Source organism: Branchiostoma floridae, chromosome 10, assembly GCF_000003815.2.
Source record: "Branchiostoma floridae strain S238N-H82 chromosome 10, Bfl_VNyyK, whole genome shotgun sequence".
Classification (NCBI taxonomy): domain Eukaryota; kingdom Metazoa; phylum Chordata; class Leptocardii; order Amphioxiformes; family Branchiostomatidae; genus Branchiostoma; species Branchiostoma floridae.
Window position 1 is genome coordinate 8,498,986 of NC_049988.1, and position 18,672 is coordinate 8,517,657.

At 40.2% G+C, this 18,672-nt stretch overlaps 1 protein-coding gene and 2 non-coding genes across 4 annotated transcripts in view; 2 read left to right on the plus strand and 1 right to left on the minus strand.

Annotated features, from left to right (window-relative positions):
- LOC118423781 (corticotropin-releasing factor receptor 2-like) overlaps positions 1-15,964 on the plus strand; it is a 37,354-nt gene extending 21,390 nt beyond the window's left edge. The window contains exons 4-14 of one of the 2 annotated variants that reach the window (XM_035831998.1): positions 2,833-2,934; positions 4,105-4,211; positions 5,031-5,131; positions 10,227-10,365; positions 11,734-11,890; positions 12,698-12,828; positions 13,292-13,377; positions 13,702-13,837; positions 14,039-14,080; positions 14,533-14,616; positions 15,090-15,964. In XM_035831998.1, coding sequence (XP_035687891.1) covers positions 2,833-2,934; positions 4,105-4,211; positions 5,031-5,131; positions 10,227-10,365; positions 11,734-11,890; positions 12,698-12,828; positions 13,292-13,377; positions 13,702-13,837; positions 14,039-14,080; positions 14,533-14,616; positions 15,090-15,308 — 1,304 coding nt within the window. In that variant the 3' untranslated portion in view covers positions 15,309-15,964. The remainder of the gene's footprint in view (positions 1-2,832; positions 2,935-4,104; positions 4,212-5,030; positions 5,132-10,226; positions 10,366-11,733; positions 11,891-12,697; positions 12,829-13,291; positions 13,378-13,701; positions 13,838-14,038; positions 14,081-14,532; positions 14,617-15,089) is intronic. The other variant, XM_035831999.1, reaches the window with a different exon arrangement.
- Trnan-guu lies at positions 7,989-8,062 on the minus strand. Its single transcript has one exon. It is a non-coding gene; the product is annotated as a tRNA-Asn (tRNA).
- Positions 10,648-10,731, plus strand: Trnal-cag. The gene has a single exon. It is a non-coding gene; the product is annotated as a tRNA-Leu (tRNA).
- Positions 15,965-18,672: the final 2,708 nt, after the last annotated feature.

Here is an 18,672-nt window from a genome sequence, read left to right on the forward strand (position 1 = left end):
GCACGGTCATGTTTCCAAATATTTTAAAGGAACCCTTTCAATAGATTCGAAATTTCATATTCGATCTTTTATTAAACACTATGGCTATTGTTTTTTTTATTCAAAATAAGTCAAACTTATTACAAATATTGCTAGGGATTACATGATATTAGGGAACAGCTGAGTACTTTTGTTTTTGCAACTCGTGTTTTTTTTGTAGGAGCTGGAATCGCTTTACGTCCTTTGATATTTGCCATAGTATTGTGTGGGTGGTAATGGTTTGTTTATTATGGACCTTACACGATCCCTTAAAAGAATCAAAGGTCTCTTAAAGGTCTCCAGTATGTATCTAAGATCTCGGAGTACATTAAGGAGCTTATAGATAATGGCACGTTATCACTTTTAGAGAATAACCGTTAGAGTGGCTTACCTGTGATGGACAAAACGGTCTATCTGATCGTTCGTAAACAATGTCGACGTCTGGCATAATGTCACTAATCTTTCTGATCTTTGGAGAGAGTAAAAAAAACACACACATTACTAATGGAGCTTAAGTAACGGACAAGTGGCAGTTAAACTTTATCAGATTTCGCAGAAAACAAAAACAGTAAATATCTAAGAAAGATGACCTTTATTGACCTTTATATGAGAATTCTTCATTGCGCGCATGCGTTTTTTACGAAGACAGTGTAAGTTTTAACGGTCTGCTTAGATATATATTGTAAAAACGCTGCAAAAGTAATCTCCGAGCAGTTGTAGGAAGATTGATCTGTAACGTTTTCTGGAAAAGGGTGCCCTTTGTATCTAAAATAAGAAGGCAGGAAACGTTGCGATTTGGAATCTAACATCTGCTTGGAGATAACTGTAAAGTATAGCTCATTCGATATATTCACAACACAATACAACATCCTTCATATCTTCAAGATAGGGAATTGACCGAAAAAGGCTCATCTTTGAATCCTTCTACGAGTCGGTAAATGGCAAAGGTGTATTCACAGGGAAAGCTTGCTGGAAAAAAAGCTTTTGTGTCGTACCATTGAATCGTCCCTCCTTACATTTTCTGCGTCCTTTCAATGTGGCACTTTGGTCGTGATGTTCATCACACGAATTGACAATTGTCATGATTGTAGGAGCTGGTGTAGTATGATTTACGTTTTACCTGATGGACGCTTTTTCAAGTTTCTTCTTCGTCCATGGAGTATTATTGCAGACGTGGCTTTTACATCGGCACTGCAATAAAGGACCTAGCGGCTGGTGCCTTCATTTCTCATCCGCTAGTAATGGAGTAGAAGCCATAACTGAGTTTCTATGCATGAGAAAATGACCAAATATCGTGACATAAGGTGGTGTAGATAACATGGTGGGCCTTCATCATAACTACCTTCTGAAAGTTCGTTATGTAACACGTGTCACTCTTGCGTCATAGTTGCGTCAGAGTTACCGTGGAAAATTTGGCTCGTTTTCAATATCCTGTACTTGTTCGTTAAATGACTGTTACGGTTCAAATTTCATTACCTAAAAATGCTCCACTATTACAACGCTCACTGGCTTCCTTTAGTTATTTCTAGGAGTTTGTAAGCTCATATAACAACGGTATATTCTGTTCTGTAGGGAGTTTTGTCGTAATGTAGAGTCAAACTTAAAGAGGAAAGCTTCTGTTCTGCTTCATTTGTCCAGTGTTTATTGCAAATATAACGTTATTGTGAACAAGAAGACAGAGACTCGTTTGCATACTACAAAACTCGTCGTTACGCGAAAGTCCCATAAGTCGTGCGATTTTTGCCGCTGTACGATGTTACGATTTTCAGCTAGGCTACGACAGAGCCAACCGTCGATAAGCATCTACGACAAACTTTTCTGGCACAAAACATCTGAATGCTACCCACCTGCACCGAGAATTCTCTAATTTGCTGTGGTATGACATATGTGGGTGGTAGAGAAGGGCAAGGTGCGGTCGTGGTATGATCTCCCTCAATATTAATACATTTTTGTACACAAAATCCTTGAGTATACCTGAATGTTGTACAACTGTTCTGAGAATTTCCTCAATTTTGCTGTGTTATGACATATGTGGGCGGTAAAAATTTACCAAGTACAACCCTGGTAGGGTCTCCCTCAATACACAAAATCCTTAAGCATACCTGAATGTTGTACAACTGTTCTGAGAATTCACCAAGCTGTTGTGGTATGGCATATGTTTGCGGTAGATATTGGTGCGGCCGTGGTATGGTCTCTCTCAGTACACAAGATCATTGAACATAACGTTGTACAACTGTTTAAAAGATTTTCCCACTTTGTTGTAGTATAGCATATATGTGTGGTAGATATTTGTCAGGGGCGACCATGCATAGTACGGTCTCCCTCAATATGCAAAATACGCGTACGCATACTTAAAGTTGTGCTTGAACGAGCGAGTTTCACGCAGTGGCTACGGACGTGCAGTGGCTACGTCCTTGGTGCTGAAATCTGAGGTTGGGGACCTTTTGCATCATAAGACCTTTCCCACCGCTCTCCTGGCAATGCTATCGTTTGTTTTTTCTACTTCCAGTGATGAAGCCACTTAATGCTTCTCGGGATAAATGTAATAATACATTTCCTGACGCTCTCCTAGCAATATTTCTACTTCAAGTGATGAAGCTAGTTTATGCATCTAGTGGATAAATGTAATAATACATTTCCTACCGCTCTCCTAGCAATATTACTACATGCATTTGGTTCTTTTACTTCAGATACTGTAATGGAACTGCTGTATTATTCCAGGGGAGTACTGTAACAATACATTTCCTACCGTTTTTTCTGGCAACATTACGCTGCTGTTCTTTTATCCAGTAATAAAACTGTTTTTCCTTCCAGGGGAGTACTGTAACAGTACTTGGGACCGGATATACTGCTGGCCGCATGTGTCCTCCGGTACTACCATCTACTTACCCTGCCCACGGGGATTTGACGGGTCGAGTGAGTCTCAGTTTCTTTAATCTTTACAGCCTTCCTTCCTTCTATCTTTCCATCCATCCTTACTTCCATGTTTCCCTTTGTCCTTCCTTCCTTACCTCCATCTTAACCTCCATGTATCCTCCCATCTTTCCTTCCATCAATCCACCCTCCCTTCATCTTTCCATCCGTCCTTCCCTCCTTCTATCCTCCCTCCCTCCCTCCTTTTGTTATCCGTTATCTATTTCGTACGCACGTGCTGCCATTCACTAGCCGGCAGACCACGCAGCCATTCACCTGTTCCTGCTGGTAAAGGCGTCCAATCAACTTTGAAAAGAAGTTGACCATGTTGTTTGGTAATTTGAATGACTGATCCAGTTGTTCTTCTGAAGAGGCAATGTTAATCAACAAAGGCCTCCCCGATGTGTGTTCTACTATGACCATCTAAACTGATTTTGACCAATTACCTCAGGCCAGGAACCCGACGTTTGCGGCACAGAAACAAGAGAACATTGAATTAGGTTCATTTATTTCATGAAACGAATTTTATTACTTTTGCTCACCCACGCTGCAGCTTTCATGAAATGTTATGATCAAGACGTCATAGCAACTGATCAACGACGTCACATCACCATAGTTACGATATGGAATAGATTTACCAAAATCGTACCATTTTGATAAATCTGGAAAGTAGCAGTTGTTATATAACGTTACAATATCTTTACCGACTGAAGTTAAAAGAGAGCTAATTCAGTGAAAATTCGCAGAATCTCCTGTTATACTGCTATACATGTATTTGATTTGACGGAATGATTCCCCTTCTTTATACATGTTATGTATATGTAGAGCATTATTGAAAAAAATCCTTCTTATGTGATGGCCACAATATTGGACTCATCAGTTATGACCACAATGGGACTTACTTCATAACTGCCAGAGGAAGGAAAATTGAAGCATATCATAAAGAACAAAGTAACCTGGACTTCAAGCCGCACAACATACAAATTATTGCTACCATCTAACATCATCTCACAAATAGGCAATAGCCGAGCTTGAGCATGTAAGATACGTGAATCACTAAGCAGAGGACAAAAAGCCGGGAAAAGTCACGTGGTCCCGCAATTTTTGTTAGAAAAACCCTGATAAAGTTTACAGAGAATAGCTGAGTTTTATTTTTTACCCCGATGTTTGCAGAGTTGCTGGCGTACCGTACCTGTGACCTGACCGGGCAGTGGCAGTGGGGCCCGTGGACTAACTACACCGCCTGCCTGGCGCACAAACTGCCTGTTGGTGGCCACATGGTCTTTCGTTTCTTATGCCTCTAGTTGTCAGCATCCTCCTACGCAGGGACATCCAACAGCCAAACTGCCGGCCTGGAGGTGCCCTTTTTTTTTCAACCGTCACACTTAGTTCCTGACCGCCATGCTTATAATAATTAAGGGGGTTACCCTTATACATCCAATAAAACGGAAAGTTTTTTTTCTGATTGGCTAACACCTGTTTGGGGGGGGGGGGGGGGGCGTCCACAGGAACTAAGAGTGACGGTTGAAAGAGCAGGGCACATCCAGACAGGCAGTTTGGCTGTTGGATGTCCCTGCGTAGGAGGATGGTTGTCAGTATCTCCCTGACACAATGGAATTTATGTACATCAACATACACAATGCAATTAGAGTCTTAGATCAATTTGACACATATGTTGACTCATTCATACCTGTTAAGTTGTACTGTAAGTAGTTGTTATAGACCTTAAGAAAGTCGCTGTACTATTGTTAGCTAAGCCTTATTGCTTGGGTTACCACTACAGTGGTAAGATTTTGGTGACACCTCAGGGGTGGATGCATTTTTTAAACACGTGGTGCCGTATCACCATCATCATGCATCCAGTTTTACACCAGTGAGGTAAATTAGATAAAGTCTTTCCAGTCATGGCAGACATTAAAGCAGGTCCTGACAGTCCAATGTCTCCGTCTAAACATCAATATTTGTCATCTTGTATATAAAACAATTTGCTAAATGCTAAATGCTAAATATTGTGAAACGTGTCATCTTCGAGGCCTCCTGTTCCTTGACGTATATGTGCTTTCTTTTAAATACATCTTATTTCCGTTTCCGGTTTACAGGAGCCAATCATGACGTTTGTTGTTCGCGACATCTACTTCTACGGATCCTGTCTGTCTCTCGCCTTCCTATTGGCCACCGTCTTCATCTACTACTACCTAAAGTAAGGATCAGACACTGTCTAATCATTTGACCCATAGATAGATCCTTTGTCCTACTTTCCAAGCAGAGGTTAGGCTCCGGCTGTTTTTTTAAACGTTTTTTAGTCGTTTTTATCGGGCTTTCTATTTTGTCATTTTTCTTGAAGTACGCCAGCCACAGCAAGATAAAATACAAAATAGAAAGTCCGATAAAAACGACTAAAAAATGCTTTAAAAAACAGCCGGAGCCTAACCTCTGCTTGGAGAGTACCGTTGTCCCTTGTAGCGGACGCTCAACCATAGATTCGTAAGGCTAACGTCATATTTCCACAAAGGGACCCAGTCGGACAGTTTGGGGGAACTAAAAGTACGATATAAAAGGCAACAAAAACATAAACAGGACCAAAATAATTTAACAGCATTCCTTGTACATATCTATTGGTATAAACTTTAATTTTTTGTTTGTTTCCGCAAACAGCCCGGCCGGGCCCCATGTAGGAAATGTGGCGTAGGCCTAAGAGTGTTAAACCTCTTCACGAAACGAACACACTTACCAATAAGTTTGTCTTGCCCAATTAAATGTTCTTGGCTACAAGTGCGAATCAGATATTGAAAGGAAGGAATTACTCTTCGCCTGAACATAAATGTAACAAGGTTGTTGTTACTCATTTATGTTTTGATATAATTTGTTTCCCATTTCAATTATTTCATTCGAAGTGTGTTCAGTAGTTGTTAGGAGGAGGGCTCCTATAAGCCGTTTTTGGCTTCTCCCTCGCTCCCGCACGTTTTTTTGTGTATCATTTATCTTAACTTTATGTTTTTCCTTTTTGTATGTGCAAATAAAAAATCAAATCAAATCAAGAACAGCCTTGAAAGACGAGATTAAAAACATGACAGCAATTTGAGCAAACAGCCTAAAACAATCAACACGCTAAATACTGGCAGTTGTTTTCTAGATTCAATATCAGAATATATATTGCTAGCAGCGGGAGAAAGCTTCTTATCATATTACCTTATCATTCTCTTTAAGATACTCTATTTATTACTGACTGTTAATTTTAATGCATAACTATAGATCTGTGTTAAAAATCAGATCTTGATCTTGACATCTCAAGAATAATTGCTTCCAGAAATAGCATGGCATCTAATACTTATTTCCGTTCCAAATTACCCATATTGTTTCATTCTTTCAGTTACCTCGGCCGATACATATATAATGATGACTAAGATTCTCATTATAGACTAATATCCTCATCGCGGCGTTGTTCGTTAAGTTGTTTGTACTTCTAGGAAACACTATCAATTTCACCAACGTCTTACGACTTTCTGTTGACAGCTCAGTTTTCTTTACATGTGTACAAAAGAAACACGCGCACACACCAGAAGCATATACATTTGATAGTTGATATAAAACAACACCACGCAAGAGAAGGAGCAGAAATAGTCAGACACACATCAAAACTGCTACTGAAACATCACCGGTACCATAACGCACAAATTGTATGTGTATTCCAATCGAGACATAAAACTTAACTGTACATCCAAAGCAAGTTAAGATACAAAGCTGATGATATACCCTATACTCTCAAGTCACTCTTTTCAAACCGTACATTCGCCTTAATTATTTTTGCTTTGAGTCTGACAACTGAGGTTCCGGAATGAGTTATTCAAGTTATATAACGTCCTTGACTTCGAATTCTGTTATCTCTGTGATTATGACTTCCTGTTGAGATCGCGGTGAGTGTTAAGACAACGTAATGACTACGTGGCTTAGATTGGCGTCTCCCTGCTAAACCACCCAAGGCCAGGACTTTCCACTTTCTACATATACATGTACCTTGCAAGGTAGCAAGGTTGCGAAAACGTTTAGAAAAAGATAATATCTAACGATTTTACGACCTTTATGACGATGGTTTAGAGTAAATGAATTTTGATACGGCAAAGGACGAAAATCCGTTAGGCTGATAAAATTATCTTTACGAATTTGTCGCCAACGTTAATACAAGTCTAAATTTGGAATAATGCATTTCAACCCCCTTATCTTAACAACACTCTGGGTGTTAATTGCCTTTTAAGTCGTTAAAGGTACGCCGCAGGTAAGAAATTAACGTAATTTACAGAAATTAAGTGGCCCAAGGCAGCTTCCCTGTGGAACACCGCGCGTCCACAGAACGCTAATTACAGAACACAGTATGTGCGCTTACCATCAGCCAATTAACGGGTCATATGAAGCAAAACCTAAGAAAGGTTTTACGTTTGGTGATAGAGTTCAATGATAGCAGCATTGGCTAATTCTTCATTTCGTCATCAAACCAAAATCACACGTCCGGAGACACATTATAATTAGGGAGCTACTGATCATGTACGTAATCCTTTCTACTATCACCTTCACCGGGCAAAACTTAACGAGCTTTGCAGTTTGCCAAACACGGACATTAACAAGGACTCTTTGTGAAGTTTGTGTCCAAAAATAGCTCTTTTCCGTCTCATACAGGTTATCTATCATAAACCAAAGACAAGGGCCCGTTACCTAAAATGGTGTTCGCATTTGCAACTAATCTCCAAGCAGGTCTTACGGGAGCATAAGATAGTATCAAAAGCTGGCAGAGGAGTGTAGCCAATGTACGTACATACACTCCTAGGTCGGATAAATGACTCTAGCTTTTGATACTATCTTATGCTACCGTAAGATCTGCTTGGAAATTAGTCGCAACCGTAACCTACCAAAAAACTGAACGTACTCTTTGTAACTAGAACATTGTTCTACGATTAAAAAAAGCTATGAGATGATAGATAACTTTCTCAAACAAACGTTATTTATACCTGTAAATCAGGATAAATAAACTTCATGGTTATATGAAACAAGCAAAAAAGATACTTCGTCCCTGGGTGGGCTCGAACCACCAACCTTTCGGTTAACAGCCGAACGCGCTAACCAATTGCGCCACAGAGACTTTGTTGCGACAATCCTGTTTATTTTATCAGCTGTTTCATGTGTCAGTCAGAAACAACCCCACGAGCAAAGTCCACACAATGCGGTTAATGATTTAAAAATATGCGATAGTGTCAGCGGCATAGAGCAAGCACATTATGCGAATCTTAGTTTAATGGTTACTGTGAATGCAGAAACTTTCGCGGTGGTTTAATGTTCCCAGTTTTTGCTGTGGCCGCTTCACCGCGAACTTAAAACGACCACGAACATTTTTCCATCATCGAATCCATGGCAGTAAGAGACTACAGTGCATGATGCTACCGCGAACTTAAAACCACCGCGAAAAGTTCTTTTTCCCGCTACCGCGAAATTTAATCCCCGTGAACTTAAATACATTTACAGTAATATTTTTGAAGCACCAGAGACATTGAATTTAGATGAATAGATACGAATTAGACAACATCGGCCTTTGCATTGTGTTGAATTCAAAGAGCCATTGACCATTTTCCTGCTAGACAACAATGCAATAAAAACACGTCTTTACACAAGGAATACTGATTGCACAATAGGTACTTCACATCAAATAAAGCAATCATTGATATGGAAATTATTATCACTGTTTTCATGTTTGCTGCGTTTTTAAAGTACTTTGTATTTTCCTGATACAAGAAAGAAAAGTTATTAGGGGCAAAATGTAGCTAAGATTGTTCAGGGCATTTTCTCATGCGTTTCTATGACGTTGTAAATATTACACACATAACCACACGCGCAGGAAACTTAGATAAACCAATGATGTAACGTCCTTGGATAAACCAGAGAGAAAATGGAGAGAAAGCAGTCCAGATAATATTTATGGTATTCATTTTGTGGAGTCAGTGAAAGTGAGTGTTCCGATAAGAGCTTTCATGTTTTCTACATCTATACGATATTACCCTTTGGGCTACTAAAAACAAGATACAAACCCCAAAACAAACAAGTAAGTGTGTGTGTACGTGGCTCTGCTGCCCACTGGCGATGAATCACTTTATATTAGACGCTGGTAGAGACGGAGATATAGTGAGATTGTAGAAGATTGATGGGCAGTTACAACGTACACAGTGGAGATGTACGTTTGCCCTGTGAGTTACAGTAAACAGTGCACAATGGAAACGTGACCTTTCGGCTCGAGTGGCGATGCGCGTTTCCGCCTCCATCGTAAACGGTCGTTGCCATTTGAAACGTCCGTTGCCATATCGCTGGCCGGTCAATGCCATATCCGTCAGTATCATGACTCTTGGGCAGACAAGAGGCAAAAACGTACTAATTAAATTGTATCCTGTTGTTTTTTCATATGTTTGTTATTCTGTTATCAGTCATGTCTGTTATCAGTGACCTGTACCTAGCCCATCGAGGCATGAATGTACAATAAAGGTCTTTCATTCATATATAAAACACGTTCAACTATAACTGTACGACAGTATTGAGGAGAGTGGTAAAACAGGATAAGCGAATAAAGAAAGCTCGTGTCCAAGCCAAATCCTTGAACCGTAAATATCTACACAGCGAGGCGTGCTAATGTACTAAAAGTGTTCCGATCCATTCTACGATATATGCTGTCGACCATTGCAAATGCCATCGCCCGTTTACGAGACTGAAATTAGGGGTGCCTCGTTATTGTATGTAGGCTGGATACCAGACCCCAGCCCGATCTCAAAAATATCTATGGTGTGGCTAGGATCTGGTATTCAAAGTCCGTCAGTGTGAGGAGGACCGCTATGCCATCCATCATTTAATAGACTTTGTGGGTTGCTTGAGTCGCATATTTCTTCAGGGGTCTGACCTAAGCGTTTCCTCGCTAGACCACCCTTGACTACATGGCGCCTGCCTTTCTTTGCAATTCACTGAATGCAGTTCCCAACAGGATCACGTATGCAGACGTCCTTGAATTCGAAGAGCTGCGATGGAGTGACACTGCTTCTTTTTACGTTACCGTTTACATTCATGAGTTACGTTTTCCTAAGCTTAAAAAATGGTATTGACATTGTATTTTTTATGGGGAAATATACCCCTTGATGATACAGTATCTTATACATACACATTTTGATATCTTCCAGAAGAGGAAAGGTTTGAATATTCCTTTGTGCGCACAGGATTGTATTGTTTTATGAACTATATTTTGCTTATGGCGATTTTCTATCAAATATCAGGCGACTATCGAGTAGTGGGCGGATCACCATCCACAAGAACTTGGCGATATCCTTCCTCCTGTACTACATTTTCTCCGTGGTGTTGTTCGAACCTTATATCAGTACGCCGGAAAACTTAGAAGACTCTTACCGACAAGTGGTGAGTTTATTATATCATGCACAATATTTCAGTATGACAAAAGATTACACTACTCGTCACTGACCGAGAAAACATATTGTAATCTGCACTGGAGGCAGCAAGTGACCTTCTTTCAAGTACACTGTCTCACAACATTTGATCACGTAATTCCTGTTATGGGGATTTTCTACCTAAAATTATTCTGCTCTTTGTAATGTAAAGTCATAATTTCTGTCATAGGTTTTGAAATAGATTACATTTTTACACATTGGAATTAGTAAAAGTGACAGCGATGGTAGCAATGTCAGGATGGCCGAGCGGTCTAAGGCGCTGCGTTCAGGTCGCAGTCTGGTTCTCCAGGCGTGGGTTCGAATCCCACTTCTGACAATGATTTCTTTTTACAAACTAGAGTTCGGAGACCTCATACCTCCATGAAATATTCTGATTATGCAAATGACTTTCACATTAGCATAATTTATGCTTGCTTATGTACACCTTTAACTAACGTACACAGGTCACAGTGTTGACAGACCAATCATTTACTACACGAAATAAGAAAAATTAGGACACTTTCAAATTAATTATGCAAATTAGGGACTTATTTGCATAATTAGTATCTGCTTAACTTCCGCCTGCCACAAACTACATATGTAACATGTATTTGAGTGATATATTGGAAAACACTGTAAATATACATTTTCCTCATTAAGTATGCAAATGAAGTCCAAATTTGCATAATTTTGATTTCATTATGTACATCTCTGCTACATGTACCTGCATACCAAATATCATGGAAATTCATCATTCCTATGTTCCGTTATGCTTCTTGGAAGATTTTGACAAAAATGCTCCTGCAGTTCCAGAGCAAGCTGCTAGGGGGTCCAAACATACACCACTTCTTCCTTACATCAAAAGCTATCTGCCACCAAGAAATCAAGACCATAGAATGTCCAGATAAAAAGATACAAAAAATTGGAGTTCTGCTGCAGTACCAAGGTCACACACCAGGGGGCCCAAAATTGACCTTGACCTTCGTCTTCCCAACCCCTACCCACATACCAAATATCATCGTAGTCCATCGAGAGGTTCTCAAGTTATGATGTCCACAAATATGCGGACACACACACAGACAGACACACAGACACACAGACACACAGACAGACCAAAAACTATACCTCCATTTTTTCATGGAGGTAATAAAACAATATATTTAATCATTCACTACAGAATAAAAAGTGTATTTCAGACTTATTTAGTGCATTTATTTTTCTCGTTTATGTTTGTGTCCGTGAAAGATGTGTTTGTCCTTGTATGTTTTTTCATCCATTCAAGTGATGTTGTGCCTTTGCGCCCCAAAAGACGGACTTAGTACTGTCGCGTGTTTTTCAGCCTGGCCTGTGTAAGTTCCTGGTTGGCGCACAGCGGTATTTCTTCACCACGAACGTGTTCTGGATGTTTGTGGAGGGGATCCACCTGCACAAGAGGATCGCCGTGGCCGTGTTCAGCGCCGAGGCTAACATGCTACTCTACAGCGCCATCGGCTGGGGTGAGGATAGCCTCCGTTGCACTTTTCGAACGGGGATGATTTTTATTTTAGGGGGGGAGGGGGTGTTGGGGGGGGGGGAGTGGTTGTTTCGCGATTTTCAACGTTGCCTATGTTCTCTTATGCCGGGAAAGAGAATTTCGCTCCGTTTCAAAACTCCCCTCTACGTCAAACTCCCTTCCCCAGCAAACTCCCTTCCTCGGCAAACTCTCTTTCCCGGCAAATGAGAACCTACTAAGCCCTCTAAAATAAAAACCAGCCCCGTTCGAAGACTGCAACGGAGGCTAGGGTGAGAACAAGTCAGTCTCTAACGTATAACCTGGCTATAGCCCTGTTTCCATAACGCGTTTGTGTCATAGAATGGATCTATCTTATGCATCGATATTTAAGTATGTATCTCTTACGTCAATGAAAGTTAGACATCCAGGTAGTAAGATACACCAAAAGCAGTTACTAAAACAACTGGATATGATTTTGGAAACTCCTTATTGAGACAATATGAGCTTTCTGCACGTTTTGATCCATTGCTCGCTGATTCGCGATGAAGTGGTCGTTCTTTGACTAATGTTGTCCGGTCCCACTTTCGCTCTGTTTTCGAAAATATTCTTGGTACAAAATAAATTCTACGCAGAGAAATGAAGTTTCTGGCCCAGGATGTGTTGTTGGAGATGTCGTAGCAACGCTGACAGTTGATTTATCTATGTGTTGTTTTTCCTTAAAGATGGCACTTCGTCGGAAATAGTGGCATGAGACAATACGATGACTATTGAGATCTAAGGTGTTTTAAACTAAACTGTTGCACCTGTGCAGGTATCCCGTCACTCCTCGTGATAGCGTGGTCCGTCGTCATGGTGATGTTCCACGCGCATGCGTGTTGGGACCAGTATAACAAGCTGCCTTACATCTGGATTCTGTCCGGCCCCATATACCTGGTGCTTTCGGTAAGTTTACTTATGTTTCACAAGTTTTGTTTGTTTGTTTGTTTGTTTGTTTGTTTGTTGAGTAAGATTGGCCTTTTCTGCACCAACCATTTCCAATCTGTATGTGGCACTGTTAAAATAAGTTCAGTGCCACACTGTACTCGTCTGTTCGAAAACAAATAAAAAACATTTAGCACTTAACGTTACTAGTATTAACCATGGAAAGGAAGTTTAACGGGAGGTACTGTTTCCGTCTGTGATGGTGTGCTTGCACCTTAAACTCAAGATCCATTCGATGGCTATGTTTGAATTTCAGCAAGTTGGTAGTGATAGAGGAAACATGGTCATTTGTTGCACCGTAACAGCATTTTTGGTCCGACACCTCCTCTTGAAGTTAGTGCGGTAAAGCATATCATACAGCTGCTGCGTGTGACATACAAGCTTTAGTTTGTAACGTCTCTGTGTTCTTTCTTTTATTTTACAGGTGAACCTGGGTTTCCTGATCAACATCATCAGGATCCTGGTGCAGAAACTGAAGGAGAAACAAACAGTTGAGAGCCAACAAGTCACGTGAGCCATTTTTAGAGCAATGCTTTATTTTTTACAAACAGGCGATTCGGAAATCAGATTTTTGGAAATTAAGACGACTAGCAAAGTCGTCAACCCAACAAAAAGCTGCTCAACCCATGGTGATCTCGGTAAAGATCATTAACGAGAAACTTTTAATGGCGAAGTGGCATACACATTCCTGCAGCTACAAATAACACGTATGGCCACCCTCTTGTCTGCTTATTTTGATAGTCAGTTGGTGTCAGTTTGTGGTGTGGTCGTGTAGAAACTGGGTATATAAACACAAGAGTATCTAATGTACTAGACTTGTGTTTTGTACTTCAGGAAAGCGGCGAAGGCCACTCTGATCCTCTTCCCTCTGCTGGGGGTGCCGCACCTGCTGTTACTGCACGATCTGGCAGAGGGCGGTGCTGCACAGTGGATCTATCAGATCTTCAACGCCGTCATGCAGGCCATGCAAGTACTGCAATTTTTATATATCAATATTCAGAAATGTTGCTTATGGCTTGCTACTTCTACATTGCTTGTATTTACTTGTTTTGCAGTTCATTTTGCCCTTCCCTGTTTGTTTCCCAAATATTACGTGCAGTTAGATATACATTGTAACCATGTTATATAATTTTTACATCGATATAATGGTTGTCCCTTTGTTTCCGCCCAGGGTGTCTTCATTGCAGTGATCTACTGTTTCTTTGACTTGGAAGTGAGTTTACAGCACAATATTCCTCACGATGATATTTCAACTAAGCCTAAACGAGGGTTACTAGTAGAGCTTCGTATCGGCTGTTCTTGTTAGGCTACGTAAAATAATGGCTAGAATTATTTGGAGATATTTTACAAATGTTTTAGTCTGACGTCGGATGCAGGATCGAGGATTACAAGAAATCAAGACCATAGCACGTCCAAGTCAAAAGATATTTAAAAATAACAGACGTTCTGCTGCAGTACCATGGTCACATCGGGCCCAAAATCGACCTTGACCTTTGTCTTTCCAACACCTACCCACACACCAAATATCATCATAATCAATCCAGAGAATTATGCTGACTACAATAATCCGAAAACACAGACACACAAACAGAGAGGCAGACAAACCGAAAATTATACTCCCAATGTCATGGAGATGATTAACAGTTTCATTTTCCCTGCCGCCAGGTTCAGCGTGAGTTCCGCCGGATCATCAGCCGCTGGTCCCGGCGCCGCTCCAGCACCCTGAGGAGGACGTCATCAAGCGCACTGGTCAGTACGGCTAGCAAGAACTTTGGTGTGATGCTGCAATATAGTACAAACACTGGTGCGATACCAAAAAGACTATCTGAATGACACGAGAGTACACTGGGTACAATACGAAACTCTTTGAAATGACTGGAAATCTTAACTATATCATCATGCATGGAAGCTCATCCGTGTTGGTAGTAATCATAGTAGACACTGTCGCCTTCTTCAGGATCAATATTGATGACCAATTACTTCAGAACGTTAAGTTCAGAACAGAGACGGTGGCCGTTATAAACTTCCTTGCACGTTTGACCAATTGATGACTTCACGTATCCGCAACTGAATCACGTGTCTGTAATTCTCGAGAATTAACTTTCGGAAGCTTAGAACTGTACTATTCTAACTACATTATACATTCACTAGTTAATATTAGAATGTCCTAATATCAACACAACGCAGTTGATCATGGTATTGTTTTCTTATTTGATTCTTAGACCCGCCAATCACATCGCCCCCTAGCGGTGGACAGGTCCTTTGACAGGTCTCTGAGCAACACCGGGTCGTTCCGGATGCACTCCATGCGGCGTGGTGTGGACAGCGGCTATGCCCGCAGCACTTCTGACGACTTGTACCCGCGACAGAGCCTCTACACTGTGGGACAACGTGTGGAAGTACCCAATGACTTGCGACCAATCAGCGCTGACGTATGCTGAGGTACTTAAGTACAAGTGACCAATCAGAGGAGGCATGTGATAATATGAGATTCGGAAGTTGCCAATCTGCAATCAAAAATCAAAAGTGCTTTAAATCAGGCACTTGGCATTGAGGTACTGGTTTTGAAATAGCCAGTCAAATGTGATTTCGCTGAACACGTGCATTAGCATTAGCCTATCAGATGCTTGATAAGTAATTACCGAGACATATCCAATTGAGAATCTGGAAAACCAGGCGTTTGCATCCGAGGTGACGTCATACTCACAGTGACGTACTAAAGAAAAAGTATTTCCAAACGGGTAAACAACCAATCATAGGTAATTTTCTGATCGCATTCGAAAAGGACCAAAGAGATAATGTATTTTCGGAGACGTTTTGAAGGCCTACCTCGAGGTCAATATTTAGGTAAGATAGATTGAATGGCTAGACTTTCCATTGCCGAGTTGCTGCAGGCAGATCAGTCTACTTGTTATTATAGATACTAGATACAACTTTACCCATAGAAATGTAAACAGTTGGGGTTTTGTGTAAAAAGTATATCAGTATTCTAGATGTACCATGATCAAAATTTGTCTTAGCTATAGGATTTCTTTACTTTTAGGTCGCTCATGTTTCAAACACCAATGGCACTTTGATCACTTCACCATACATATACCATACATATTAAGCCGTAATCGTTGAAATATACATTATATATATATATACAGTTTATTTTCACGGTATTTATTTTCCTGTCTGTATACCGATGTTTCAAATGTTGCAAAAAAAGGGTTTTGTTGGTTGAAAAAATGACACACTTCTGTATTGTTCTTGTTCTAGGCTACAACTAAGTCGTTTTATTTATTGTTTTGGACAGTGAAATTAACCTATGTTCTAGTTATTACGTATAAGATCGTTGTATTTTAGTGCAATGTCGGTGAAATATATGTCAAATTGTGTACATATTATTTGTAGCACATTATAATTAGCGAGTAACTGTACTTCTTTGAATATGATTATGAAGTATTGTGTGTTATCATTTGCGAAGTTCGTATATTTGCATGTCGTCAAGTGATAAGGGTTCAGTATGTAAAATGCATTTGAAAAAAATGTTCTGTCTCTCATAAGACGTTATGATAAGACGCTCTTGAACCACTTTTGCTTTTTCGGTGTAGGTTTAAGGTTTGTATCAATCTAATAATTATATTACTCCAGAATATTGAATTTTGTGACGAGTTAGACTCTACAAGTTGCATGTTGGTATTGAATATTCGATGTATATTAATAAATGAATATGTTTATATTGTACCATGATGACTGTGCTCGTTTTCTGAGCACTAATGGACACTGACAAGGTCTCGTCTGTGATTGCGCTGTGATCATCCAAATCTTTTCACGTGATCTTTTTCTGAGTTGTGTCATGCCTGGCGCTCAAGGTTATATTGCATATAGAAATCATCTGCACACCTTGCAATATTTTGAAAGGGAGATCTATTTATAGACGCACTAATACACTGTTAGCTTTATGTCTTCTTAAGCTTTTTCATATTAGGACTGAAATTTGCATGTAGTATAAAAAGAGACGAAGTCTCCAATTGGTAAAATTTGTAGGGAATTTGTCCTTTTTGAGTTATGAAACTGACTTTTGACCATTTGTCCTTTACTGAACAATAACAACTAACGTTACATGTTGCTGTGCACGGGTCTGACTCACGGTCGTCTCACGTGGCTCACAAAACGAAGTAAAAATATTAACCCCTTTAAGAGCCTTGTGCGATTTCCCCATTCCCGAAAAGACCGAAAGTTGACAATTTGACGGTCGTCTTAGTTACTTTTCAAGGTGCGGTCGGGAGCGGTACTGCAGGTTGGGGTGTGATAGGGTTTGTAGTCACGACTTGTAACACGTGAAAACAAACAAGAAATTGAGTTTGAAGACCGTGAATAGATCCAGACAGCTTCACATACCTTTGAAACAACATTTAAGATACATTAGAACTAAAGAGGATCGCCTCGCGTGGATCTCATGTAACACCATGTCCGCCCGTCGAAGCGCCCCCTATATCAATGTAACGTTATAAATCATATCTTGCACGTTACCTTACCCGTTTTCTCTTCACACCTAGGACAGCTTTTATGTTCACCCGCTTATGTGATTAACATCTGGAAACCATGACCACAAAAATATGTAACAAGGACCTACGATTTTACTTGCAAATGCAGACTGGTAACGTTACTGTTGTGCACGGGTCTGAATCATTTTAGCCAACATAAAGTTATATACACACAGTACTGTGTTTTAGAAAACCAGTCTACATAACCAGTTTGAATTTTGTATCATCGTATGTCCTTGTTACATATCCTTTGTGGTCGTCGTGGCCAGATGTTTAGTATATAAGCAAGTGAACGTAAAAGGCGAAGGCATATGTGTCAAAAGAAAAGGGGTAAGGTAAATTCCATCATAACGTGCAAGATGTGATGTATGCATTGACTAAGGATCAACTGCCACAAAGTACACATTGAAACCAGAAGACATACCCGCACCCCTTTGGAACAAAGGCTAAGCAAACATGGTAGTTTAAGTAGAATAGAGGACGAATGCCATTTTGTAATACAGTGTAGTTTGTATAGAGAAGATAGAAATCAACTGCATAGCTAGCATCAACTGCTAAAAAATCTTTATCTACATGTTAGTAACGGTAAAGTTGGTTAACAGCAAAAGAGACAGACTGTAAGTCTTCATGCTTATTGAAGGTGTCCCAATGGAGGACATTATGAGAAAATACTCATCAACAAATCCCTTTTTGTCCTTTCCATGGAATCAGATTAAAAGTCTTCATGCACACAAAGCTTTAACCATTTTACATGCAGCTTTTATGGAACAAACTTGTGGTAAAAAGGTGCAATAAAGGTCTTCAATGATAATAGTTGATGTAGGGGGCGCTTCGACGGACGGACATGGTGTTACATGAAGTCCGTGCGAGGCGATCCTCTTTAGTGCTAATGTATCTTAAAGGTTGTTTCAAATGTATTTGAAGCTGTCTGGATCTATTCACGGTCTTCAAGGTCAATTTTATGTTTGTTTTCTCGTGTTACAAGTCGGGACTACATACCCTATCACACCCCAATCTGCAGTACCGCTCCCGACCGCACCTTGAAAAGTGACTAAGACGACCGCCAAATTGCCAACTTTTCGTATTTTCGGGAATGGGGAAATCGCAGAAGGCTCTTAAAGGGGTTAATTCTTTTAAGTTCGTTTTCGATAATTTGACCACTTAGAATCCAGAATGGCAGTGTTTAAAACACTGATAGGACCCAAAAATAATGACATAAAATTTTAAAAATAACCTATATCAACAGAACACAAAACCGCTCACGGAATCTTGT